Raw genomic sequence first — 26,907 nt, forward strand, 5'->3', positions numbered from 1 at the left:
TAGGTAAAACATTGTTACTGCAGGAAAGGAGGTTCGTTTCTGAGTGCAGTCACCGGACTCTGGAACCCCACCAGCAACACGTGTGTATAGAGCTTTCTGCTCCGTTGGGTCTAATGACCAGGACACAGAAGACAATGATAGGACTCAGGTCATGTAGCTTTTCCATGTGCTTCCGTGCAGTAAGCCGGGTGTGCAGGGACCTCTCCAGCCCCACGGCAGCACCACCAGCCTCCCCCTTACCGCTCCCTGGTATCAGTGTTCCCATCCGACATGTTAGACCGGCCTGCTCAAAGGCCCCTGACAATTCCTGCCTTTGCTGTTCACATCCTGCTGATTCTCTGAAGCTTAAGCCTGCCTTCTTTGGAGACCTTTCCGATCTGATCTCTCCCTTTCCCAAATCCCTGCAGTTTTCACTTCCTGTGGCTTCCCTGGGTACTGTAAATGTAGTCATTGTATTTTTTCAGTACTTCACTGCCTTTTATTATTTTCTGATTATTTGGTATAGCTGAGCACAGTTTCCCTACTAAGGAGTTAACTTCTTGAGACCAAGGGTAGGAGCTTATACTTGTGATCCATCTCCCCAGCCCCTAGCCTTGGGCTAGGCACATAATCTGCAACGTTTCAAATTATTTCTCACTCAGCATGGTCTCCCTAACCCTAAACACGGTACCTAGTACAGAGCTGGATTCAGTAAATGTTTGTTGGGTGACTGATGGTTGGCACTTAGGGAATACTTGAGCAGTGAAGACAAGTTTTGAGGGAGAAAGTAATTCTTGTTTTAAAATGTCTTTTGCAAACTGCCATCTCGATGACATAATGGTACAAATTATGTGTGAAATTCTTCATATTCTCTTTGTGGGGAAGAGGGCACTACAAAATTCCTTCATAAAGTTAGGTATGTTTATGTAGTGTGGACTTGTTATAGTATCAAAATATGTCACTTTCCAATAAATGTCCCTGTGGGCTTGAGAAATAGTCTAGATTGAACTACCTTTTAAAAAAATTATTTATTTTGAAAGAGAGAGAAAGAGCATAGGGGAGGGGCAGGAGAGAGGAAGAGAGAATCCCAAGCAGGCTCCATGCTGTCCGCCCAGTCTCCCGACTTCAGGGCTCCATCCCACAAACTATGTGATCATGACCTGAGCCAAAATCAAGAGTCAGATGCTTAACCGACTGAGCCCTTCAGACACCCCTACAATTAACTACCTCTAAACAACGTTTGTAGCCTCACACCATACACAAAACTCAAAATGGGTCAGTGCCCTAAACATAAGAGCTAAAACTGTAAAGAGACTTAGAAGATCAAATCTTTGTGACCTTGGATTTGGCAATGATTTCTTAGCTATGACACCAAACGCTGAAAACAGCAAAAGAAAACATAATTTAAAAAATTGGACTTCATCAAAACTTAAATTTTTTGTGCATCTAAGGACATTATCCACAAAGTGAAAAAAGAACGCACAGAATGAGGAAAACTATTTTCAAATCGATGCATCTGATAAAGGTCTAGTATCCAGAACATCTTAACAACTGAATAACAAAAAGATGAGCAAAAGACTTGAAAAGACATTTCTCCAAAGAAAATACACAAATGACCAATAAGCATATGACAAGATGCCCAATGCCACTGGCTGCTAGAGAAATGCACTTTAGAACCACAATGAGATACCACTTCACGCCTACTAGATGTGCTGTCATTTTTAAAAAATTACTGATAATAACAAGTATTGGTGAGATGCGGAACCTGGAACACTCCTATACTGCTGTCGGGAAAGGAAAATGCTGCAGCCACTGTGGAGAGCAGTTTGGCAGTTTCTCAGAAGGCTGAAAGAACCACCACGTGACCCGGCAGCTCCAAAATAATTGAGAGTAAGGACTCGAACAGACATCCATAAACTAATGTGGATAGCAGCGTTATTCACTATAGTCAGAAGGTGGAAGAAACTAATGTCCGTCAGTGGACGGACAGATGAACAAAACGTGGTCCGTGCATATGATGGAATAGTACTCGGCCACGAAGGAGTGAAGCGCTGACTCGGGTGAGCCCTGAAAACATTACGCCGAACGAAAGAGGCCAGACACACAGGCCACCTGTCGAAATATGTCACTTTCCAATAAATGGAAAATCCTCTCACAGGATTCCAGCTCTGTGAAATCTTCAGGACAGGCAAATCCACAGGGACAGATAGCAGACCAGTGGTTGCCTGGTACTGGGGAGCAGGGAGAAAGAATGGAGATTGATTGCTTCATGGGCACAGGCTTTCTTTTGAACTGATGAAACTTCTAGAACCTGTTTAAATAGAGACGATGGGTACCCAGCCTTGTGAATATACTAATACCATTGAATTGCGTGCTTTAAAATGGTTAATTTTATATTATGCAAATTTCAATTTTTAAAAAATTTTTTAAGAGGTACATAAACAGGCATCTAACAGTGTTTGTGCCCACCATCAGGAAACATTAGCTTTCTTAAATTTCTGTTGCGTGAAAAATAGATTAAAACAATTTAAAACACTGCCATTTTTCCAGGTACCATTATGCTAAACTACAGATTGATGGATAGGCACAAAAAGGCAGATTCAGTGAAAGACTTTATACTTAAAATCATATAAATTCCATCACAGGAGAAGTTTAGCTGAGATCCTTTTTAGGCAGCTATTTCCTTGAAACTTGAGCTTCACGTAGCTCAGGGCTCCGCCTGCGCGTCGGGGCACCTGGCCGCGTTGGGAGCTGGTAACAGCAGGACCTGCCGCTGCCGCCAGGCCTCTGGTCTCCTACACACTTCGGTTGCTTGGCAGAGAAGAGCAGCCCTCTGCTGAAGGTCTGGGTTTCACCTGGGTTCTTTGGATCTCCTCAGACTCCAGTAAGGAGGACAACAGCCTTCCCTCAGGAGAAGGGGCTCCCCACGGGATCGGGGTAAAATAGCTCCCATTTCATCAGCTCCAGGCGTGTGAGGACCGGCCATGTGGAACTGAGAGGTCAGCAATGAGGTTTCTCAAAGCTGCAGTCTGCTAGAAGATGCCAGAACTCTGTTACTGCATTAGAGGAAAACGACCATCCCCTTCTGCCCCGTCACTTCTGTGCAGACCTGCCATGTATTCAGAAATGAACATAATTAAGCAGAAAGCCAGCGAGATGTAGCCCCAACACCAACCATGTGCTGACTACCGTGGTGAGAGTACATGTCTTGTAGGATTTCTAATTTTTAATACAGGAAAGTACCACGAAAAGAAAATAACACCCTCCCACAGTCCCATCCTCAGAAATAAACACTGTGAACCCTTGGGGACGTCTTTCCAGTATGGACAAGCATGCCCATGTTTTATTAAATTGGGATCTTAGCATGCTACTGATTTAAAACCTGCCTTTTAAACTTATCAGAAACATTTTTCATTTAATGAATATGTCTTTAGAACCTGAGTTTTAATGGCTACACTCTACTCTATATAGTGTTCATCGGATGAGTATCCCATTACTCACTTAGCAAACTCCCTACTGTAGACCTTTAAGTTTTTCCTATTACATGGGATATGAAATTTGTTATATATGCAAAATACTGCATGTAACTTTTTCCCATTCCTGATTTTTTTTAACTTAGGATATGTTCCTAACAGGACTGCTTAAAGGCACAACATCCCTAAAGCTTTTGATTTATATTGTCATATTTACTGCTTTGGGGGACTAACTTAATTTTAACAGTCAGGAAAAAAAGATGCTTATGGTATACAAAGTCCTACCCCTTGAATTACTTGATCATTTAATATTCCTTTTTGAGAGCCCTTTGAGGATAGTGTTATCAAAGAAGTAAGCTTCTGGTCGAGTTTAGGGGTTTGTTGTTGTTGTTCTGAGGAGGAGGAGAGGCAGAGAGTGAGGGGGACAGAGGATCCAAAGAGGTCTCTGCACTGACAGCAGAGAGCCCCATGTGGGGCTTGAACTCACAGACTGTGACGTCATAACCTGAGCCAAAGTCGGAGCTTAACCAGGTGTCAGGTGCCCCGCTTCCAGTTTAGAAATGAATCTCTCAGGATCTACTGTGTATATTTTTGCAAGCAGGCCCACCAATACAGAGAGAGGCAAAACAGAAGGGTCCCAGTGGTTCTGGACCAACCGTGAAGCAGCTTCATGAAGTGGAGTTGGAGAGAGGAGTTAGTGAACTAATCACACAGGGCTGGTAGAAACATCGTAACCTAGATGAGTAAACTAGATTTTCTAGTGCATACTTTCCCATAACAGAGAATGAGCAGCTGCGCTGTTTGGCAGCAGACATGCACAGCACGCTGGTGACACTCGGGCCTTCGAGTTAGTGTCGTGTGCCCTGAGACCTACTGCGGGACCTTTGGGGTTGATGACAGGGGGCTTTGTGCACACCTCGTTCCACGGACTACAGAGAAGTTCAGCTTTGTGGTGGCAAAACACAGACTGGATGGATTGAACCTCGACGGCGCCTTCCCCTACATAGCTAATTCTCCTTATTCTTTGTGCCTTGAATGTAGTTAGGATTTAAGGGGTGCCTGGGTGGCTCAGTCAGTTAAGCATCCAACTCTTGATTTCAGCTCAGGTCATGATCTCACAGTTTGTGGGTTCGAGCTCCATGCCGGGCTCTACACTAACAGCATGGAGCCTGCTTGGAATTTTTTCTCTCTCTCTTTCTCTCTGCCCCTTCCCTACTCTCTCTCTCTCTCTCTCTCTCTCTCTCTCTCTCTCTCTCTCTCTCTCAAGTAAATAAATAAACTTTAAAGTGTTAGTATTTAAGTCTTCCCATCTTCTGTGATCTTTACAAGAAAAGGCAAATACTGATCCAGTTCCTTAAAGATGTTTAAATTGTGTATATAGAACATGCATACATAAAATGGTTTGTTCATATTTGTTACCTTCAGAATTCTATCCTTTGAATATAACTTTGATATATTTATTGTTAAATGCCTTCATGGGTTTTAAAGACATTCTCTCTCTTAATTAGCAGTGTTTATATCATAAAATGGAACACTTAGAATCAAATGTGGATGTTGAATCATTGGCTAAAAGCACTTAAGTAGCGTAACATATTTTAAATGGATATATCCTTTCTAACAACATCTTTAGAAATTATACCTCAAACTAATGAGCGCTAAGCTCCCAAGCCTATTTCCCCAGGCACAGAGGTCTTCGGTCCCTCTGAGACTATACTTTTGGGAGAGGGATCTCTCTGGCCCGGGAGTGCTCTGAGTGCTATGCTTGGAGGACCGTTGTCTTCTTCGGACAGACATTAGAGCATCACTTTTAAATGTCTTTTGGCATCTTTTGGTTGCCCTGTCTTAAACACAAATGTTCTATTATTTCTACAGTGAAGATGTCTCCATGGTTTTATACAGTAACTGATGATAACACAGGGCCACCCTCCAGCCCATTTAGCCTTCTGTTTGTCATCAACCGACCTGCCCTTAGTTAGTACTACTTTTGGTTCTTTTAAGCCTGGGTGGCTTAGTCAGTTAGGCATTCAACTTCAACTCAAGTCATGATCTCTCAGTTTGTGGGTTTGAGTCCCACATCAAGCTGTACTGACAACTCAGAGCCTGGGGCTTGCTTCGGATCCTCTCTCTCTCTCTCTCTTTCTCTCTCTCTCTCTCTCTCTCTCTCTCTCTCTCTCTCTCTGTGTTTCTGCCCTCCCCTCAACTCGCGGTCTGTGTCTCTTAAAATGAACAAACATTAAAAAGTTTTAAATAAAATAAAATTTCAGTAGCAATGTCTGAAAGTGGCACAATTTATAAAATTCCCCGTCTCCGTGCTGCCAGGCCTGTGGAAACTCCTGTCTCTCTGTGCCTCTGAGTCTTGTTCGTTGCTTCTCACCCTGTCTCCTGTCTTCCCCTCTGTCTACACTGTCTTTCTGTCTCTCTCATGTGTCTGTTTCCTCTCTCCTCTTCCCTTCCTTCTCTCCATCTCTCTACTCTTCACAGGCCATGAAGCCAGCGTGCCATTATTATCATTATTATGGTTGCTTGTTATATTTTCTAAATTGAATCTAATATCCAGTGTTCTGATTTTTTTCCCCTGTGGACCAACAGCCTTAAAACTGAAAACTATATAAATGTATATGTCCTTAATTCTATGTATTTATTTCAAATATAAACATATGCAAAATCGGCAGATGATAGATAGATAGATGCATGGATGGATGGATGGATGAATGGATAAAATGAAAAACAGCAAGTGTCCTACCAGCCGCTGCAGTGAGGCCCAGTATTTAAGAATCACGTGAGGGCTGTGTGACCAGTTGTATGGAAGCATAAATTGGGGGAATAACTGTGCACATCGGTTGTTTGTTACCCATGACCGTTGCTGGACATAATTAGGCATTTGACAAGTATGGAATGAACGGTTCTTGCTGGACATTCTGGGGAGATGTGTAAATGGCAGGGGGCAATTTACTGCCATGTAGAAACAGCACTTGGTAAGAGGAGAGTTATAAATCCTGGCAGAAGCCAACAGAAGGAGAGGGCTCAAATTCCCAAACCATGAGATCATGACCCAGGCCGTCACCAAGAGTCTGATGCTCAACTGAGTGGGCCACCCAGGCACCCAAAATTTTCAGCTTTCCTAATTAGCATAAACTTTAGGTATGGAGGTGAACGTTGACAATAAGTAGAAGACAGAGCTAGAGAAGAGAACTCCCCAAAAAAGTTCATTTGTCCACTTGCTCACGAACCAACTACTTGAGCTCTGAGTGTGCATCAGCACTGTCACAAGTGCTGGATATACATCAGGGAACAAACCGTGAAGATCCCTGCCCTGTGGGGCTTATAGTCCAGCAAGGAATGCAAGGAATAAGTAGGACATGATAAATACATTGTTAAAGAATATTTTAGGAGGTACTGAACACTGCAGACACAAGTGGGGCAGGCTGAGGGGAACGGGAACCGAAGGGGGGTGGTTTTACTGAGTGTGGTCAGTGAGGGTTGCATTGAGAAGTGGGGTAAGGACGGACCAGAGGGAGGTGAGGCAGCGAGCAAAGCAGGATCAGGGAAGGACTTTCCAGGCTGCCCCACAGTAGGGCACAGGGAAGAGCAGGAGGCCAGCGTGGCTGGACAGTGAGCAGGAGGAGGCTGATGGCATGACACTAGAGAGACATGGAGGGAGGGGTGCCAAAGAAACAGGGTCTTATAGTTGTGGGGACTCTGAGTGAGCAGCACCCCATAGGAGTGAGCTGAGCTGACCTTCCTTGTAAAAGCATCATCCTGACTGCAGTTTCAAAAGACAGTGAGGTGGAAGCAGGGAGGCCGGGGCGGGGGAGTCTCACCATAATCGGAGTGGGAGGTATTGGTGGTTAGAACCATGCATGTGGTGAGACACACAACTCCAGCTGTAGTTTGAAAGCAGAGTCACACTGATGGATTCCAAAGTGGTCGGTGAGGAAAGAGAGGCATCAAGATGACATCATGCTCCGTTCTGAAAGACAGAGTTGCCATTTCCTCAGATGTGAAGGCTGTAGAGGGGGCAAGTTTGGGAGGATCAGGAGTTCAATTCTGACCACGTGGAGTAAGACGCCCACTAGACACCCAAGGAGAGACATTGGATCTGCTCTTCTCCAACTTGAAGTGCCACTTCTGAGGACAGTGCTCTGTGGTCAGGGAATCAGGAGACACGGTCAGATAAGTGATCCCAGGCTGGCCCTTAGAATAGGCACAGCGATAATCAGTGCGATGCTGAACCATCATCTATAGTGTTTATTTTTTCAAAGCTTTTCCAAATACGAACTTGGTTACCTGTTTCCCTGAAAGTTGATGGCCATTTTTCTTGTGGTAGGAAGAAAGGTGGATTTAGGATAAAGATTATATGAAAAATATTTCTTCTTCCTGTAATTTGTCAGCCACCTTAATTTATTTCCTCTTACTATTCCATTTGCCAAGAAAATATCGTTTTCTTGATATTTGGAGTCAAGGTAGGAAAAAAACTGGTAAAATAAAGATCATCCTTCTTTTGGACTTCCGCCTAAAATCCGTTGCTGCCTGGTTATTTGATCATTCGGCTCTAAGAGATTCACTGAGATTCAGAACTGGAACCGTTCTGTTCATTGAGTTCCTTATGTCCTGCGTAGCCCCAGGAAATTGCTTTCAGTTCTTACTGGAATAACTGAACTGATTCTGAAGGAAGCCATCTGTCTACCACCTTGATACCCATGGTTTTTCACTTTGACCTTGGCAGTCAGTTGAATTCCACCTCTGCTGGTAGCCCTGCCCCCAAGACTACACCTTGGTTTTCATTTATGGCACATTTTTGTATCTTCTCCTGGCTCTCCTCTTCCTCCAGCCCTCCAATCTGAGGTCCCATCCTTACCATCCTTTCTTGCTTTCTCACTCCCTCTGTCCCCTGGCAAGCTCACTTCAGTCTGGCTGTATACAGTGGCGTATTCCCTGTTGTTCCTGAGTTCACATTCCTAAAGCAGAGCTCTGGGGTTCTCTTGATCCAAACCTCTGATGACTTCCCATCCATTCATAGATTCCAAAAATAGCCAGTGAATGCGTATGTGCCAGGCACAATTCTAGGTGCTGTGGATACAGCAGCAGACGGAGGAGCTTGTGTTCACGGAGCTGACATTCTAGTGGGGCAGACGAAGGTATTGAGGCTCACCCAGGAACGGCCAAGCCTGTGTGTCCAGAGAAGACACAAGAAGGTATAACGTTAGGGAATGGGGGAGGGGAGTCAGATAATGTGGGGACTTCGAATTTTACTCTGAGATGGAAAGCATTGAATTGGTTTGGTTTGGTTTTCTTAATAAACTCTTTTTTTATTGTGGTAAAATAAACAAAATCTAACGTTTACCATTTTAACCATTTTTAAGTGTACAGTTTCTGTTGCATTAAGTGCATTCAGGTCATTATGCAGCCATCACCACCATCCATGCCAGAACTGTTTCATCCTCCCAAACTGAAACTCTGTACCCATTAAGCACAGACTCCTCATTCCCCTCACCCCGCCCCCAGCAACCACTATTCTACTTTCTTCTCTGTAAACTTGGCTACTTTAGGAGCATCATATAGGTGAAATCATACAGTATTTGTCCTTTTGTGTTTGGCTTATTTCATTTAGGCTAGTATCCTCAAGGCTCACCCATGTCATAGCATAGCAGAATTTCCTTCCTTTTTAAGACTGAATGCATGGGATTGTTTTGAACCCAAATTGTAATGTGATCAGACGTACGTTATCAAAAAAAAAAAAAAATTCCATGGCTCCAGAGTTGAAGAGACTGTGGTAAGAAAGGGTGGAAACAGGTCAGGTGGGATTTGGCGTCAATACCTTCCGGTCCTGGGTGATGCCTCCCTTCAGGAATGCAGCGACACAGGTCCAAGACGTGGTCAGAATCTGGGTGTGTTCTGAAGGTACAGCCACAGGCATTTCCTTAAGGATCACATGTCGGGTGTGAGAGAGAGGGGTCAAGGATCACTCCAGGGATTTGGGCCTGCGCAACTAGATCGTGGCATTGCCATCTACTGGGGAAGACTTCAAGTAGGGCAAGTTTTAGGGGGATAATTAGGCATCCCGTTCAGGACTTCCTGAGTTGCAGTCCCCTGCAGAATTCAGGTGTTGATGTCAGGCAGGCAGTGGATGTACACATGCAGAGTTCAGAGGAGAGGGCCCAGCTGGAGACATCAATGTGAAAGTCACTCATATGTCCATGGTATGTAAGCCGCAAAATGGAGGAAATCACCAAGGAAGCGAGCTTAGCCAAAGAAGACAACCCAGGAGGATTCGTGCGTCCGTCCAGTGGTAGGAGGGGAAGAGAGAAGGACCTAGCAAAGAGCACCAAGCAAGGGTGCCGTGGGATAGGAGGAGAATCAGGAGAGAGGGATGTATGTCATGGAAGCCAGAAGTCCAGAGACTGTGGTCAGCTGTGTTGGATGCTGCCTATGATAGGCCAGGTAGGACGGGACTGAGAACTGACCACTGAACTCAGCAGCCGGGAGGTCGTGAGCCTAATCATCACCTACACAAGAAGTCCCCTTTTCTTGCCTGCCAAGCCCTTTTTATTCTTTTTTTTTTTTTAACTTTGTTTTTTGTTCTTGCCCCTCACAAATCCTACCCGTTCCAGGCCCTCGATAACATTTGCTGAGTCAATCGATGAGTAATACCTATTGTACTGAGTCCACGGTGGAGGGTGTGGAAGGAATAGTCACTCCCTCCGCCCCCCACAGCTCCTTCCAAGCACTCATTTGGTCACTGTAAGCTCCAAAGGAATGGAACTGGCTTTGCCCTTCCCTGATGCCTCCCGTTTCCACACGGCATGGCATCTGGGTGAGCTCAGGAGGTGACTGCTGGCCACTGCAGCAGAGCACAGATGTGGGGCTGGCGGGAGGAGCTGGGGCCTCGGGTCATCTTTGAGTCTTGCTTTTCTTTTTCTTTTTCTTTTTCTTTTTTTTCTTTTCTTTTCTTTTCTTTTCTTTTCTTTTTTTTTTTTTTGCAATTGTCAAGAACTCAAGAACCCCAGGTCTGTTTGTGTTCAAATTTAAATTTGTTTAATGTTTATTATTTGTTTTTTGAAAGAGAGAGACAGACAGAGTGTGAGCGAGGGAGGGGCAGAGAGAGAGAAGGAGACACAGAATCTGAAACAGGCTCCAGGCTCCTAGCTGTTAGCACAGAGCCGAACAAGAGTCTTGAAATCATGAACCGTGAGATCTTGACCTGAGCCGAAGCAGGATGGTTAACTGATGGAACCACCCAGATGCTCCTGTCTGTGTTCAGATTAAACCTGAAGTCCATTCAGATGCCAGATAAGATGGACCATCTTGTAATATCTGCTGCACTGTCAGCCTCCATTAGGACACATAACTGTTTGGTCATTAAATGCTGAGATGAATTAAATACGTGCAATTAGACATTCCAATTAGTAATTCTTGTAAATGGTTCCATATGTTTCCCTTGGGAAAGAAAGGAGGCCCATTGGTAGGTATGTGCCCAAAAGAATTAAAAACAGGCATCCACACAAAAACACACACAGATGTTCATGGCAGCGTTGTTCACAATAGGCAAAAAATGCCAACAACCCAATGACCATCAAATGGTGAATGGGTGAACAAGACACAATCCATCACACAATGGAATGTTGTTTCGCAATAAAAAGGAATGAAGCACCGATCTGTGCTGTAATATGAATGAACCTGGAAACATGCTAGGGGAAAGAAGCCAGACACAAAATTCCATGTTCTGTTGAGTCCGTGTATATGAAACATCCAGCATAGGCAATTCCAAGGAGACAGAAAGTAGATTAGTGGTTGCCAGAGGCTGAGGGGGAGGAACTTGGGAGGGTGACAGCTGACTGTACAGGACTTCCGGGGGGAGGTGTCAAGTTCCAAAAGCAATTGTGGAGATGGTGGCACAGCTCTGCGACTGTACTGAAAACCATTGAATTATACACCTTAAGTGGGTGAATCATAGGGTATGTGAATTATGGCTCAATAGAACTGGCGCATATGAAATAAAAAGAAGAGAGAAAAAACCTAACCCTTAAAATGATAGAATGCCCGAACTGGAAGAAATCTGAAAGATGATCTTGCACAAACGCTCAAGGTGTTTGGGGTTTGGGGACAGTTTTCTTTCCCTTCTATGTCAGTTGTCTGTTGTCAGATTTGCAGCTGCTATAGACTCACCAAGGAGCTCCGAGGTGGCCTTTGAAATACTTTCTTTTATATCTACATGGAAATTCAAATCACCAAATGCCTGCAACATAGTGCAAGGTGTTGAACTTTCTGATGGCTGTTTGTTACCTCCCAGAGAGGGCTCTCACTGGTCCGCCCTTCAGAGCTGCGGGGCCCCAGGTTTCCCATAACAAAACTATGCGTGATTGTGTTCTTTCCCACTAAGGACATGATCTGCTAATTTCAGGGACTGGGTACCCATGTAGCTGCCCCCCATGGCGACTCCTGGCTGCACCATATTGCTGTTGGTCCTTGAAGTCACTGACACCGTCCCTCTGCGCAGGCTCAGTTTATAGCACACGGCCATGACGGCACATTTCCCAAGTTGTAGCACACAGTCTTATGTAAATATTCTGCACTCCTTTCTTTCATACCTTCTAGACCTCTTCCACAGTAGTCAGACAGCTTCATTCCCTCCCCAGCTGGTAAGTGGGTAAATCTGGACAAGCCACATTGTCTGTGGAGGCCTTTCTTGAAGGGTCTGCAATCCTCTAAATCCAGGATCAGAAGCACCTGGTTGGGAGTTAAGCACTGCTCCTGGCCCTTTGCACAGCCACATGGTCACCTGCCTTGTCTGGTGATCCGGCTCATCCCTCTTCTTACGTTCTGACATCGCATGCCCTCTGTTTACCACCCCTAGTGTAATGCCTTACACCAGCAAGTGGTCTGTAGATGTTTCTAGAACTCCATTCTGGAGCCTACCTGTGACTTCTGTTCCTCGCTGTGTGTTTCCCTCTCCACCTGTTGGAATCTGGCAGGTCTTGCCCCATTCTTACTGACACAGCGCTGCGTTCCGGGTGCCCTCCTGTGTCAAAGGGCTCTTCTCGACCCTCACCACTTACTAGCACCTCACACTGTTGGTCATCACACTCTCGGCTGTCCCGAGTCAGAATTTGCCCCCCTCCGATGTCACCCCATCCCACGTCTTTGTCTTTCCAGCCACCTTTTTTCCTTCCTGCCCTCACCCCTCACATGTGCCCCTCCTGTTCCCCAGATACTGACCCGTCCTGGCCAACCTGTGCCCAGAACTCTTACATCCCATGGAGCAGAAAAGGAAACTGAGTCTCAGTCACTGGGATTTGAACCCAGACACTTCATATGCTCAAACCATAAGTATTTTCTGCTTCCTTATTAGATACCTTTAGTATGTTTTACACTAAAACTTTCCCAAAGAAATGTGTATCTAATTCTATAGTTGTTGCCAGTAGGAAAATAGCAAACGCACTTTTAAAGACATTTACTTTAAATCTAACTTTCTTCCCAAAAAGGAGGGTTCCTCCTTTCATTTTGACTCTCAGCAATAAAACAGAAAGGATTTGGAGTGACTAAGAAGACCAAGAATAATACCTTAAAGTGTTATGTCATTATGTTCCAACGAGAACTTGTGTCAGAAGACTTGATAGAGAATTGTCTGGAAGCAATGACTAAAGTCGTGATTCTTTGACTCTCTTATCCCTAATGAAAATACCTAATTATTTTATTTCTGTTCCCACACAAATAAGTTTCTCTGATGAGTCTCTTAGGCATTCTCCAAGTGCACAATTTTCTCAGAGAATAGGGATTTTACAGAGAGGCTCTGAGGTGTAAGAGTGGGAGTATTGTCAAGGGGAAATCAAAAGCTCAAAAATTAAGTTTGTGGGGAAAAATAGTTGAGGAATATTATGTTCTCATCACTATAAGGTCGATTTATTTAATTCTCTGTTATGGTTCATGGATCTGATTAAAACTTTATACTTACCACAGTTGTTTTGTGAGATTATAATTTGGAAATAAAAGTAGAATCCCTAGATAAATCTTAGTGTATATTTTTTTAAAAGCAATTTTAATGTTTATTTATTTTTGAGAGAGAGAGATAGAGTGTGAGCAGGGGGAGGGGCAGAGAGAGAGGGAGACACAGAATCTGAAGCAGGCTCTGGGCTCTGTGCTGACTGACAGTTTGAGCCCAACATGGGGCTCAAACTCATGAACCATGAGATCATGACCTGAGCTGAAGTCAGATGCTTAACTGACTGAGCCAGCCAGGCGCCCCTTAGTGATTCTTTAAAAAAAAAAAAAAAAAAAGTGTTTAAGAGCAGCAAAAGCCATAAAACCTGGCCACAGCGGGCACTGAAGTCCCCTTGGCTCGGTGCTCTGTACTTGGAACCACAGAGAATTCTGAGTCTGCTCCAGTAAGAGAGAGAGGGAGAGCCCAGAGCTATGTGGGTAACTATTTTATACACAGCTGCACTTTAAAGCTCCTGGAAGTAACAGGTGAGATTAACAAGGTTGCAGGCTAGAACATCATATACAGAAACCAATTGTATTTCTCCATACTAGCAATGAAAAAAAAATCCAGAAATGAAATTTTAAAAGCCTATACATTTAAAATAACATCCAAGAAGTCTGTAGAGGAAACAAATTTAACAAATGATATGAAAGATCTATACCCAGTAAATTGCAAAAGTATTGAGAGAATTTAAATAAGACATAAATAAACACATCATGTTCATGGATTAGAGCACTCACTGTTGTTAAGATGGCACTTCTGCCTTAAGCGAGCTGTAGAGTCAGTGCAATCTCAGTCGGTGTATCAGCAGGATTGTTATAGAAATTGACAAGCTAAGAGCGCTTAGGTGGTTCAGTTGGTCAAGCGTTGAACTTTGGCTCAGGTCACGATCTCACGGTTCATGGGTTCGAGCCCCGCATCAGGCTGTGTGCTGACAGCTCAGAGCCTGAAGCCTGCTTCAGATTCTGTCTCCCTCTCTCTCTGCCCCTCCCCAGCTTTCGCGCACTTTCTCTCTCTCTCAAAAATAAATAAACATTAAAAAAAAAGATATTGACAAGCTAATTCTAAAATGTATGTGGAAATTCAAAAGACCTAGAAGAGCCAAAATGATGTTGAAAAACAAGAGCGAAGCTGGAGAAGTTCACAGCACTGATTTTAAGACTTACTCCAATGCCGCAGCAATCGAGACAGCCTAGTGTTGGCATAAGAAGGGAGAGTGGGGTACAAAATTGAGAGCCCAGGAATAGACCCACACGTATATGGTCTGTCTCAACAAAGGTACCAAAGTAATCAGTGGGGAAGGGTCTTTGCAATAAATAAGCTGGGGAAGCTGGATACCCATTTGGAGGAAAAGTGAAACTTGACCCTTTCCTCACATCATACTCAAAAATTAAATGAATTCTAGACCTGAACATAAGAGCTAGGACTATAAAACTTTCAGAAGAAAACTTGGGGGAAATATTTTTTTTTACTTTGGGTTAGGAAAATATTTCTTAGAACACAAAAAAAGCATAAATGCTAAAAGGATAAAATTGATTAACTGGACATCAGAAAATTTTAAACTTTGCTCATAAAAAGACACTTAAGAAAATTAAAATGTAAGTTACAGTTGAGGAAGAAATATTTGCAAAACCTATAACTGACAAAGGACTTAAATCCAGACAATTTTTAATCTGTTTTTCTAATGAAAGAAATAAAACTCTGTATGAAGAAGACATACATCCCAGTTTTTTAAATGGGCAAAATATATGAATAGACACTCAAAAAGAAGATATGCAAGTTGCTGGCAATCACATAGAAAAGATATTCAAACTCACTGGTCATTAGGGAAATGCAAACTGAAACCACAATTAGATGCCACTACACACCCAGCAGAGTAATTCAAATTAAGAAAATTGACAGAACCGGGGCGCCTGGGTGGCTCAGTCAGTTGAGCATCCAGTTGGGCTAGGTCATGATCTCGCAGTTCATGGGTTCAAGCTCCGCATCCTACTCTCTGCTGACAGCTCAGAACCTGGAGCCTGCTTCAGATTCTGTGTCTCCCTCTCTCTCGGCCCCTCTCCCCTAGCACTTTCTCTCTGTCTCTCTCTCAAAAGTAAATAAACATTAAAAAATTTAAAAAAAAGAAAGATTGATAGAACCAAGCATTGAAGACCATGTGGTCAAACTAGACAATGTAAAATAGAATACCCACTTTGGAACACAATGCAGCAGGTTGGGCGGGGGGGGGGGGGTTAAACAAAGCACACATGCAAGTGGGGGGAGGGCAAAAGGAGAGAGAGAATCTTAAGCAGACTCCATGGCTTATTGCAGAGCTCCATTCAGATCATGAGCTGAGCTGAAATCAGGAGTTGGACCTTTAGTGACTGAGCCACTCAGGTGCCCCAATGCATCAGTTTTTAAAGTTAAACACCTACCATATAACCCAACAATTCCACTCCGTCTATGAACGCCATCTGATACGCAGTTATTCCTAATGGCACTACTCATAACGGTCAGAACTGGAAATAACCCAAATGACCATCAACTAACTGGTGAATGAATAGATTCGTACAATGGAGTAGAACTCAGCAATTTTTAAGAAGGAACAAACTGCCAAATATACATAACAAAATGGGCAAATCTTGAAAATGTCATGCTGAGTCAAAGAAGCCAGACACAAAAAGACAAGGTGATATGAAACTTCTAGAAAAGGCAAAGCTGTGGAGACAGAAGCTGATTAACTGTGTCTGAGGCCAGGGGTTGGGGCAACGTGTGGCTCCAGTGAGGGGTGAGGAGGTCCTGGAGGCATCCTGAAACTTGACTGTGCTGGGGGCTGCACGACTTTATAAGTAAATGGGTGAATTTTATGGCATGTACAGCACACCTAAAAAATTGTTAAAAATGATTCTAAGGATTGTTAAAGTAGGCTGTCCTAAAGGGGAAAAAATAGGCGCGTGTGGGGTTTATTGTAAAGTTGCATGTGTCCTCACTGGGAGTAGCTATCCGGCAGAGGAGGAAGCCCGCTGGCCTCAGAGCAGCCTCTGGAACCCAGGGTTGGCCACTTCCTCGCCAAGAGAGCTTGAGCAAGGATAAAGCATCTGTAATTATATTCGTTCTGTCATCGGTAAATGGGAATTGAATCACCTACATGGCAGGGGTGTTTCTGATGAGACCTCGTTTATAAGGCCCTTAGGACACTGCCTAGAGATACAGGAGTGCCAAAGCCTAGGGGCACATGTACCCCAATGTTCATAGTGGCACTTTCTACAGTAGCCAAGTCGTGGAAAGAGTCTAAATGTCCATCAACTGACAAATGGATCAAGAAGATGTGGTTTATCTATACCATGGAATACTACATGACAATAAGAAAGAATGAAATCTGGCCATTTGTAGCAAAATAGATGGACCTCGAGGGTGTCATGCTAAGTGAAATAAGTCAGGCAGAGAAGGACAGATACCATATGTTGTCACTCATAGGTCTAACAGGAGAAACCTAATAGGAAACCATGGGAATGGGAAAGAGTTAGGGAGAGGGAGTGAGGCAAATCATAAGAGACCTTTGAATGCTGAGAACAAACTGAAGGCTGAAGTGGGAGGAAGGGGAAGGGGGGTGATGGTTCTGGAAAGGGACACTTGTGGGGAAGAGCACTGGGTGTTATATGGAAACCAACTTGGTAATAAACTATTTAAAAAAAAAAACACTGCCTAGAACATACAAGGCACTCAACAAATACTAGGCGTCATGCCTCTTTTTCTTAATGTTTTTTTTTCTTGAGAGAGAGAGAAGGAGCACAGAGTGAGACAGAGAATCCCGAGCAGGCTTCATGCTAGCAGCAGACAGCCCGAATCGGGGCTCGAACTCATGAACCATGAGATCATGACTGGAGCCGAAGGCAGAGGCTTAACCAATCAAGCCACCCAGGTGCCCCAGCGTGAACTCTTTTCATCTGTGGTAACCTGGTGAGCTTGTTGCCCAGGGTGGTCATAGGAAAGACATGGGCGAGAGGACTGCTTGTGATTTTTTGGACATAGTTTCTGAAAGCTGTTCCTCGATAGAATTTTAGACATATATATTAGATTAGATTTGAGGATGGACAGAGATCACAAATAACAAAATCATAGTGTCAACAGGCATGACAGACCCCCCCACAGACTTGATATCCACCAGATATATCTGAAAAAACAAATGACAAAAACCTCTTCAATATTTCTGTTAGCCAAGGGTTAATATTGAGTGGGTATATTTTAAATGAATCAGACCTAAACTTGAGCTTTAGAGAGTCCCAAGTAAGCAAAGGCCTTCTGACCTGCAACTGCCTTTTCCTAGGGTCTGTTTGCTTGTGGTGGTGGGCATTAGCCACTATGTTCCCATACAAAGTTCCATCAAACATTTATTTATCCTTCAGCCTGTTCCAGAAAGGATTTAATGCTGCTTACAAAGTTGTAAGACAAGGTAATGAAATAAATGAAAATGCAGGAGAATGAAGTTAAGATCAGGAGAGTAATTTATGCAGAACCAAAAGTGGAATTAGCATCCAGACCGGAAGGCAGAGCCCCACACACACATGAAAACTGACCCCAAAACGGGACCTCTGAGCTTTCCTGCAGTCAGCTCAGTGACATTAATGGAAACAGCCAAAGAGCCATGGCGTCCCTACGAGTAAAAATTAATAGTAAAACATAAAAGTGGTTGCTTGAGAGATGCAAAAACAGTATTCCTGATACTAATATTGGAGAGAGATTTTCTGCAAGTCGTCTTAGAAGGGGTATTAGGTAATAAGCTTGACGAAGAACATCTCTATGTTCAACCCAGTGACAGTTTCCACCCACACCACATGGGAGAGCTCTTCTTCGTCAGACCTGCGTGTGTAGCCAGAGCGTTAACTCCACATCCCTGTACCGCATTCACTTCAAGAGACAGGACATACGCTTTTGGTTCTTAAGAATGTATCTCAGGTGTTAGTGTAACCAAAAGGGTATATTATCAGGGATATCATGCAAGATTTTGTACTTGTAACATTTCTTAATGTCATAGGATTCTTTCCATTTTAGAGCACTTAGGAGGAATTTATTTTTTTATGTCTTTTTAAATTTATTTTTGAGAGACAGAGAGTGTGAGCAAGGGAGGATCAGAGAGAGAGGGAGACACAGAATCCAAAGCAGGCTTCAGGATCTGAACTAGCTGTCAACACAGAGCCTGATGCGGGGCTTGAACTCACGAACTGTGAGATCATGACCTGAGCCGAAGCCAGACGCTTAACCGACTGAGCCACCCAGGCGCCCCATGGAGGAATTTAAAAGAAAAAGAAAAACATGGTTAGTCATGTGAGAACCTCAGGTTAGCTTCGTGCTTTGTGTATAAAGGAAAACGTAGACGGCAGTACCAGAAGGAAAATGTTGTAACATGAAATGGAGTAGTTAGCTATTTACATGTTTTTAAATTTTAGCTTAAATTTTTTTTTAAAAATCAGAATGATGCTGTAAAAATGTTAAAGCCTTGCTTTTTTAAAAGTAGATTTATTAAGGCATCTGAGTGGCTCAAGTCAGCTAAGTGTCTGACTCTTGATTTCAGCTCAGATCATAATCCCAGGGTCGTGAGAAAGAGCTCTGTGTCAGGCTCCATGCTCAGCATGGAGATTCTCTCTCTCTCTCTCTCTCTCTCTCTCTCTCTCTCTCTCAAAAAAAAAGTAGGTCTAAATTTGCTATCTTTATGATTCTTACTTTCTATAACACAACAAAAAAAATTTTGCATTTTTTAAACTTTTACTTTGAGGCGCATTGACACACAATGTGACATTAGTTTCAGCCGTCCACCTCAGTGACTTGATACGTGTATAGGTTATGCTATGTCAAATCCCTTTAAGTAAGAGTAACATAAATGTGTGTTTTAGTTGCTAAATATATGAAAATCACAAGGCAATTTTTGTTCAGTAATACAGAAAAAAATTAAGAAACGTCAGTAATTTTATTTTTTTAAGTTTATTTCTTTATTTTTATTATTTTTTTTTGAAAGATAGAAAGAGCATGAGTAGGGGAGGGGAAGAGAGAGAGGGAGATACAAAATCCAAAGCAGGCTCCAGGCTCTGAGCTAGCTGTCAGCACAGAGCCTGACGCAGGGCTCAAACCCACAAACCGTGAGATCATGACCTGAGCCAAAGCCGGACGTTTAACCGACTGAGCCACCCAGGCGCCCCTATTTCTTTATTTTTGAGAGAGAGAGAGAGAGAGAGAGAGAGAGAGAGAGAGAGAGGCCCAAGCAGGCTCCGTGCTGTTAGCATAGACCCCCCTCCCCCTACCACGGGGCTTGATCTCGTAACAGTGAGACCATGACCTGAGCCAAAACCAGGAGTCGAACACTCAACCGTCTGAGCCACCCGGGTGCCCCAAGAATTTTCATTTTATACTCTCAATTTCTACATATTCTCAGTTGTCATAAGCAAGTTACATTTCTCTGTGAGTCATCCCTTTTTTTTCAGACATACACACAACACTGAAATTATTTTTGTTTCATACTATTCATCCTAGTTGCTAATGGAGGCATACCAAAATTATTCCTCGTATTTATTTCCCAGTTGGTTTAGCAAACACATGAAAATTCTAGCCTGGCTCTGGACAACTGTTTAAATATAGCTAAAGAAGCTGAATTGGCTGACTGAATATTTAATGACGTTCCAGAATCATTTATTTGTTATATTTTTCATGGAGTTAGTGGTACTGTGGCTATGATTTTTAAGAGCCTTTATCTGTTGAAATAAGATGATATGACATAAGAGATGTGCTGTGAAATAATAAATGTGGGGGGAAAGGCATGAGTTATTAAAAAAGAGAAAGAGAGAACTGGCCATGTGTTGATAAACATGGAAGCTAAGTAGTGAGTGGCCTGGGGAATTCTCCTTTTGCTAAGTTTGAAATTTTCCCTAATAAAAGGCAGAAGCAACAGCAGTAGCAGCTCTGAATTTTCCATGAGGCTTTTAGAAAGTAAACATGGACTAGGGTGCCTGGGTGGCTCAGTGGGCTAAGGTCATGATCTCATGGTTTGTGGGTGTGAGTCCCGCATCGGGCTCTGTGCTGACAGCTAGTTCAGACCCTCCTGGAGCCCGCTTCGGATTCTGTGTCTCCGTCTCTCTCTGCCCCTCCCCTGCTTGCACTCTGTGTCTCTCTGCCTCTCAAAAATGAATAAACGTTAAAAAAAAAAAAAAGTAAACTTGGAGAATCCTGGCTCTCTATAGGTCTTTAGCTCTATTGTAGTCCAACATCTTTGTTCACCAACTAGGAAGCTGAAACAGAGAGATTGTTGCTTTTGTGTTCATTTGGTGTTGTCCAAAGCATCTACTTTAAAACCACAGTGCCCACATGTACCCCAATGTTCACAGCAGCACTTTGAACAATAGCCAAATCATGGAAAGAGCCTAAATGTCCATCAACTGATGAATGGATCAAGAAGAAGTGGTTTCCATACACAATGGAATAATACTACATGGCAATGAGAAAGAATGAAACATGGCCATTTGTAGCAACGTGGATGGACCTCGAGGGTGTCATGCTAAGTGAAATAAGTCAGGCAGAGAAGGACAGATGCCATATGTTTGCATTCATATGTGGAACAGGAGAAACTTAACAGGACCATAGGGGAGGGGAAGGGGAAAAATAGTTAAGGAGAGGGAGGGAGATAAACCACTAGAGACTCTTAAATGCTGAGAACAAACTGAGGGTTGATGGGGGTGGGAGAGAGGGGAAAAGGGTGAGGGACATGGAGGAGGGCACTTGCTGGGATGAACACTGGGTGTGATATAGAAACCAACTTGACAATAAACTATAAAAGAAAAAAAATAAACCCACAGCGCCCACAATTCCTGTTTTACCACTGCTATGAACACGGACCTCACAAATCATGTATCTTGGTTCTTGATTCAAGCACTCCTCTGTAATGCTGCCTCAGAGGCTTCAGCTCAGACTGCTGAAAGACAAAATGGTCTGACATTGATAAAGACAGTCAGGGACTTTATTCAAGAAACTACTGCACTGGAGGTTTGCAGGACAGGAGAGAGATGGGACTCAACTCTGAACATTACCATGACACGGGGTGTGTTCTGTCTTCCAAGACCAGACCATCTGGACAATAGCAAACAGAGTGTTTCTCATTTGGTCATGTGTGTGTGTGTGTATATGTGTCTTCCTATGGCTCTCAGAAGGAAAAAAATTGTTAAAGATGCTGATAAAAACTCCGTCAATGGAGTGACAAGAGCGGCAGTGGGAGATAGAAGGAACCACAGATCTAGGGAGATAAAAACAGCCGCTCGGCATCTCTCCTTCATATGGAGAGCCCCCCCCTTCGTTGACAGCTGTGGATAGTTTGAATTCTTTGATGACAGTAGGCAGCCAGACAGATGATAGGTGTAGACACATGGCAGACCTCTAAAGATTGTCCCTGATTCTAGGAAGTCAGAACCTCAGGGCCCCTCAGTCCTACTGCCCCTTCTAGAGTTTTGTACAGAATTGCGTACTCAGGATTTTATTCTTTTTCCAAAGAGGCCCCCACAGTACTTGGATCCACCTGGTATGGAATTGTGAATCTCCAACTAAAAAACCAGCCCTTTATTATTTTTTCTCCAAAAATTTGATGCTGATGTTTAGGGAACATGGCAGCCACAAAGAACATAAGGCATCAGAAGCCCCAGACCCTTTGGTGCAGATCAGAAATAGAAATGGGTGCTGCCTAGGGCTGCCAGGAGGGGCTGAGGACTGATGTGGGAAGGGATATAAATGTTCTAATGAACGGGTTTGTGAAAATTTACGTAACTTCTTTTATATTTAGCGGCTGATGTGTTGTCATTTGGTTCCATAGCACTGCTAATTTAATTTGGATAATTTTGGAAAAGGAATTCATAAAGCCACCTCTTACTTTGAGAGAGGGAAAGTTCTTGGCCTTCCTTTCAAGGAGAGTGCTCCTTGCCGTAATGGATGAAATCGAGCTTTGCACTCGTGTGGGCTTGAGGGAACCAAAATCAGCGTTTAACATTTAACTCGTGCTTTTAAAAAAATGCCAAAAAACAGTGATTTAGCATCTCCAAAATTTCCAGAAATTTCCTTCTGTTGTACCTAATGCTTCTGGGCCAAATTTAACCCACCTGCTCAGCCATGTCCATTCATAATCATGGCTCACAGAAAATTTAAAAGACAACAGCTAAAACAAACTTAGCATTGTAATGGGCATGATTTTTCATTGCTGAAATGGTGTTACCACTAGACAGGTGACTGAGCACTAAGAACTTGAAAATTATTCTTAAAATAGCTGTCGTATGTATAGTTGAAGAATGCCAGGAAATTACTTTTGACTTGTAATTTTCATTTGGGGGAACTTTCTGGAACAAGAGAATGTTGGACACATTGATGTGACCAGTGATCACACAGGTGCATGTTGCGATCGCAAGCCACATGCGTTTATTGCGTGTCACTCACGTCGACTCCTTCAAAGAAAACCATTCATGTGTTAACCTGCAAAAAATTGTCTGGCAGTTTCTTTTCACTTTTATCTTTTGAAAATATTGTACCACATGTGCTATCTTCTTTGTAACTTTTTCCGATTTTAGGAATTCTTTGACCACGTGAAGAAGCTTTGGGACGATGAAGGCGTGAAGGCGTGCTTCGAGAGGTCCAACGAATACCAGCTGATTGACTGCGCACAGTAGTAAGTCAGCTTCTGAGCAAGGCCCGGCCTGCCTGAAGCTTCCCTTGCCCCACGGTTAGCTGCCTCCCACGGTCACCCAAGTCTCTTCAGTGCCAGGAACAAAGCGTTAACACCTTACTACAGAAATCAGCTTTTAAAATGACACGCATTTGGCAGGTGGAAAACTGAAAATCCAATAGGAGTCAGAAGCAGGTGTATTCATTTTACCCTGATCAGTGTTTTCAGTTCTCCTTTTCGTGCTTTCTATAAAATTATAGGCATATCTCTAAATTAGACTGTACTTAGATATTCGTGGTTGTATTTTCATTTTGGAGTGGGGTCCCCAAATTAAACTTTAAAATAATATCGGGGGGCACCTGGGTGGCTCAGTTGGTTAAGCGTCCGGCTTCAACTCAGGTCATGATCTCGTGGTTCATGGGTTCGAGCCCCGCATCAGGCTCTGTGCTGACACGTAGCTCAGAGCCTGGAGCCTGCTTTGGATTCTGTATCTCCCTCTCTCTCTGACCCTCCCCTGCTTGAGCTGCCTCTCACTGTCTCTCAAAAATAAATAAAAAACATAAAAAAATTTTTTTAAATAATATCGGGGCACCTGGGTGGCTCAGTCCATTGAGCATCTGGCCTTTGGCTCAGGTCGTTATCTCACAGTTCATGAGTTTGAGCCCCACATCAGGCTCTCTGCTGTCAGCTAGAGCCCACTTCGGATCCCCTGTCTCCCTCTCTCTCTGCCCCTCCCTGCTCACATTCTCTCTCTCAGAAATAAATAAAACATTAAAAAATTTTAATAAATAAATAAAATAATATCAATGTCTGCAATTGAGCCCAAGCTCTTACTTAAGGTACTAAGTGATCATCCTATACAGTTAGAAGTAGACTAGAACCTTGAAAGTAGATGGCAATTAATATAGTAAGTAAAGGCTTGACGAAAAAAATATAAGAAGAGAAATAAGAAATAAGGAAAGGACTCTGGTGCCTAGGCTGGCTCACTTTTTCCCTGAAATGCTCATTCTATAACTGTTAATTCTATAAATAACTATAAAGTCATTCTATAACTGTTAGTCAATAATAGGCCTAAGAAGGTTAATCAAGAAGTTGTAGATATGTTTGCTATTTTGATAAAAACTGTATTTCAGGTTGTTTTATATAACTCTTGGGACAGCAAGTAATGAGTGCTTTTACATTGTAAGTCTATAAACTCTAAAAATTCATACCTGTGGAAGAGATTTCATAAGCATACAACCTGGGAATTTACAATATTTGGCACCTACTGATGGAGCTGTGCTGTGAATACTGATTTCCGGGAGAGGGTAGTTGTGTGTGCTCCCCTAGGAGTTCAGGGCTGATCACCTCGTGATGGACACTGAGAGAAGACAATAAAAAGGGCCCGAGGAGAGGTGGTGGGTGTGTCCCAGACCGTGACAGGAAGCCAGGCTGAAGGCAGCTGGGTAACCGGAGGGTGGCCGTGAACAGCTGACAGAGGCCAGGGGAGCCAGAGCTTCCCAAGTGCCAAAGGTCATGCCAAGGAACTTGGATTTTTTTCCATATGCAGTGAGCAAACATGACTCAGTGAGTGAGGTTGTCAGGGTCACTCTGGCTGCTCTGTGGAGAATTAAAAGAAGGAAACAAGGGTGCCTCGGGTCATGGAAGCGAGCCCTGGGTCACATAGAGGCAGATCTAGGTGGTGGATCAGAATGTAGGAGGCAGAGGGAAGTGGAGATCAAGGATGACAACAGGATCGGTCATGACGCCGTTTATTGGGATGGAGGGACCTGAGACATATTGCTTATGGGAGGACAGGGGACAGGACCAAGCGCTGGTTTGGCGAAACTAAGTTAGCGATCCCAAAGGGGGATCCCACAGCAGTATTAGAGAGCTGGAAAGAATATCCGAAGTTAATGCTAGCAGTGGGAATTTCAAGCACAACTCAAAATAATTTTAAAATTCACATATGTTGGCATTTAAAGTTGATGTGAATATGTGTTTTGTCATCCTCTTCCCGTATTTCTTGAGCAGAGACATCAAGAGCAAACACCTCAGTGCTACTCAGTGTCAAATTAGGAATTTCGCTTTATTAAAAAAAAAGAGAGAGAAACTGGGGTGCCTGGTGGGTCAGTCGGTTAAGCGTCCAGCTTCAGCTCCGGTCGTGATCTCGCAGTCCGTGAGTTCGAGCCCGCATCGGACTCTGTGCTGACAGCTCAGACCCTGGAGCCTGCTTTAGATTCTGTCTCCCTCTTTCGCTGCCCGTCCCCCTCTCGCACTCAGTCTCTCTCAAAAATAAACATTAATTTAAAAAAAAAAAAAAGACAACCAGATAATTTAGTTTCCTACCACTCCAGGAATAGAACTAATGATTGAATTTAAGGTAGAATATGCAAATATAAAATTTTTAAAAGGAAGAAGTAGTATGAGCCTTGACAATGGGCAGAAATCAGATCTCAGCTCTGCCACCAGCCATTGTGTGAGACTCTGAGCAAACTATTATTTATGGGTCCCATTCTCATTCAGTTCCAGTAAGATTAAATAGGTATATATCAAAGTCCACATGATGAACTCCACATAAGCTCTTGATGTTAGGCCATCAGCATGGGAGCTGAGGTCCAGAGAGGTAAACTGAGGCACAGTTTTCCAAGAACAGGTGGCACACAGACACGACGTGGAATTCCTTCTTGACATCTTTTCAGATTACCGAGAGCCATGGGACAAAGTGCCTTGTGCGTGAGGTCAAGACTCAAGGCTCGTCAGGAACAAGGCACCAACGCTTCATTATGTTTCTTGACTCGGGGCCTGGCAGAATCACAGAAAGCAATTCCCCTTCTAGGCCTCACTAATTCCAACTTCTCCAACATTGCTTCTGTTATCTATTTTAATACATATGGGAATCGAGCCGGATCAGTAATCTTTGTCTCTTAATAGCTGTTGCTTTTCCTCTAAACTCAGGTTTTGAGATGGGGGGGTGAGAGATTTAAAGAACAAGGAGTATTTCAATAACATCGGTTAGACCCAACAAATGGCTACCAAATTCCATGTTGCCAAACTGGATGTTGAAGGAACAGAAGCTGCCTCCCTCAGCCATCCCCATCCCTCCATGAAAGAAAGCACATTTCAGCATCAAAACAATGAAGGGACATGATCTCAGAGGAAATCCCTGGGACCATGATCCTCAGGCCATCTTGTCCAACCCACTCCATTTTTAATTCCTCAAGGAATGTGTCTTATTCATCCTTAAATGCCCAGCTCTTAGGTGAATATTGTTTCATGAAGTCGCTGCTCCGTAGGGGCTATTTGAAATAAATGAGTTAGCAAAACGAGAGCCTGGTGTTCACTACGGCACTGATAGGAAGAGCTGGCCCGTCCCTGTAAAAGTATACGCCCTACCCTGGATTCAGCCTCTGTGGCCTCCTTCTTCCCCCTTGCAGACCCCCGGCGTCCTGACACATTTTCTTTTTCTCCTCTCATCAAAATTGCTCAGAGAAAATATTGGACTTCTATCTTGGTGTGAATTGAAGTCACTATATTACCTTGCTCAACAGAATTGCATTTTGAACCTTCATGCTTGTTACAAAGGGAATAATTCTAAGCCTGGTTAAAGTACCCTCTTCCATGGCAGAAACCATGGCAATATTTGTGGGGAAGAGGTGCTTCTTGGTGCTGCTGAAATTCTGTTAAGGCTGAGCTGCTGATGAAGCATCTGGAAACAGTCCGGCGATCCCTTAAAAGCATAAACACAAGGGTAGCTGGCAGTTCCTCTCCTGGGCATTTACTCAAGAGAATTAAAACCATGCGTCCACGCGAAAACTCATGGCAGCGTT

The 26,907-nt window shown here is 43.5% G+C and overlaps 1 protein-coding gene across 2 annotated transcripts in view; it reads left to right on the plus strand.

The window, feature by feature from the left end:
* The window catches only part of GNAL (G protein subunit alpha L), a 99,527-nt gene that overhangs the window by 33,967 nt on the left and 38,653 nt on the right, over positions 1–26,907 (plus strand). For both annotated transcript variants that reach the window (XM_029921241.1, XM_029921240.1), the window contains exon 6: positions 23,004–23,101. In XM_029921241.1, the coding sequence (XP_029777101.1) occupies positions 23,004–23,101 (98 nt within the window). The remainder of the gene's footprint in view (positions 1–23,003; positions 23,102–26,907) is intronic.

This window comes from Suricata suricatta, chromosome 14 (genome assembly GCF_006229205.1).
Source record: "Suricata suricatta isolate VVHF042 chromosome 14, meerkat_22Aug2017_6uvM2_HiC, whole genome shotgun sequence".
In the NCBI taxonomy this organism is placed as follows: Eukaryota; Metazoa; Chordata; class Mammalia; order Carnivora; family Herpestidae; genus Suricata; species Suricata suricatta.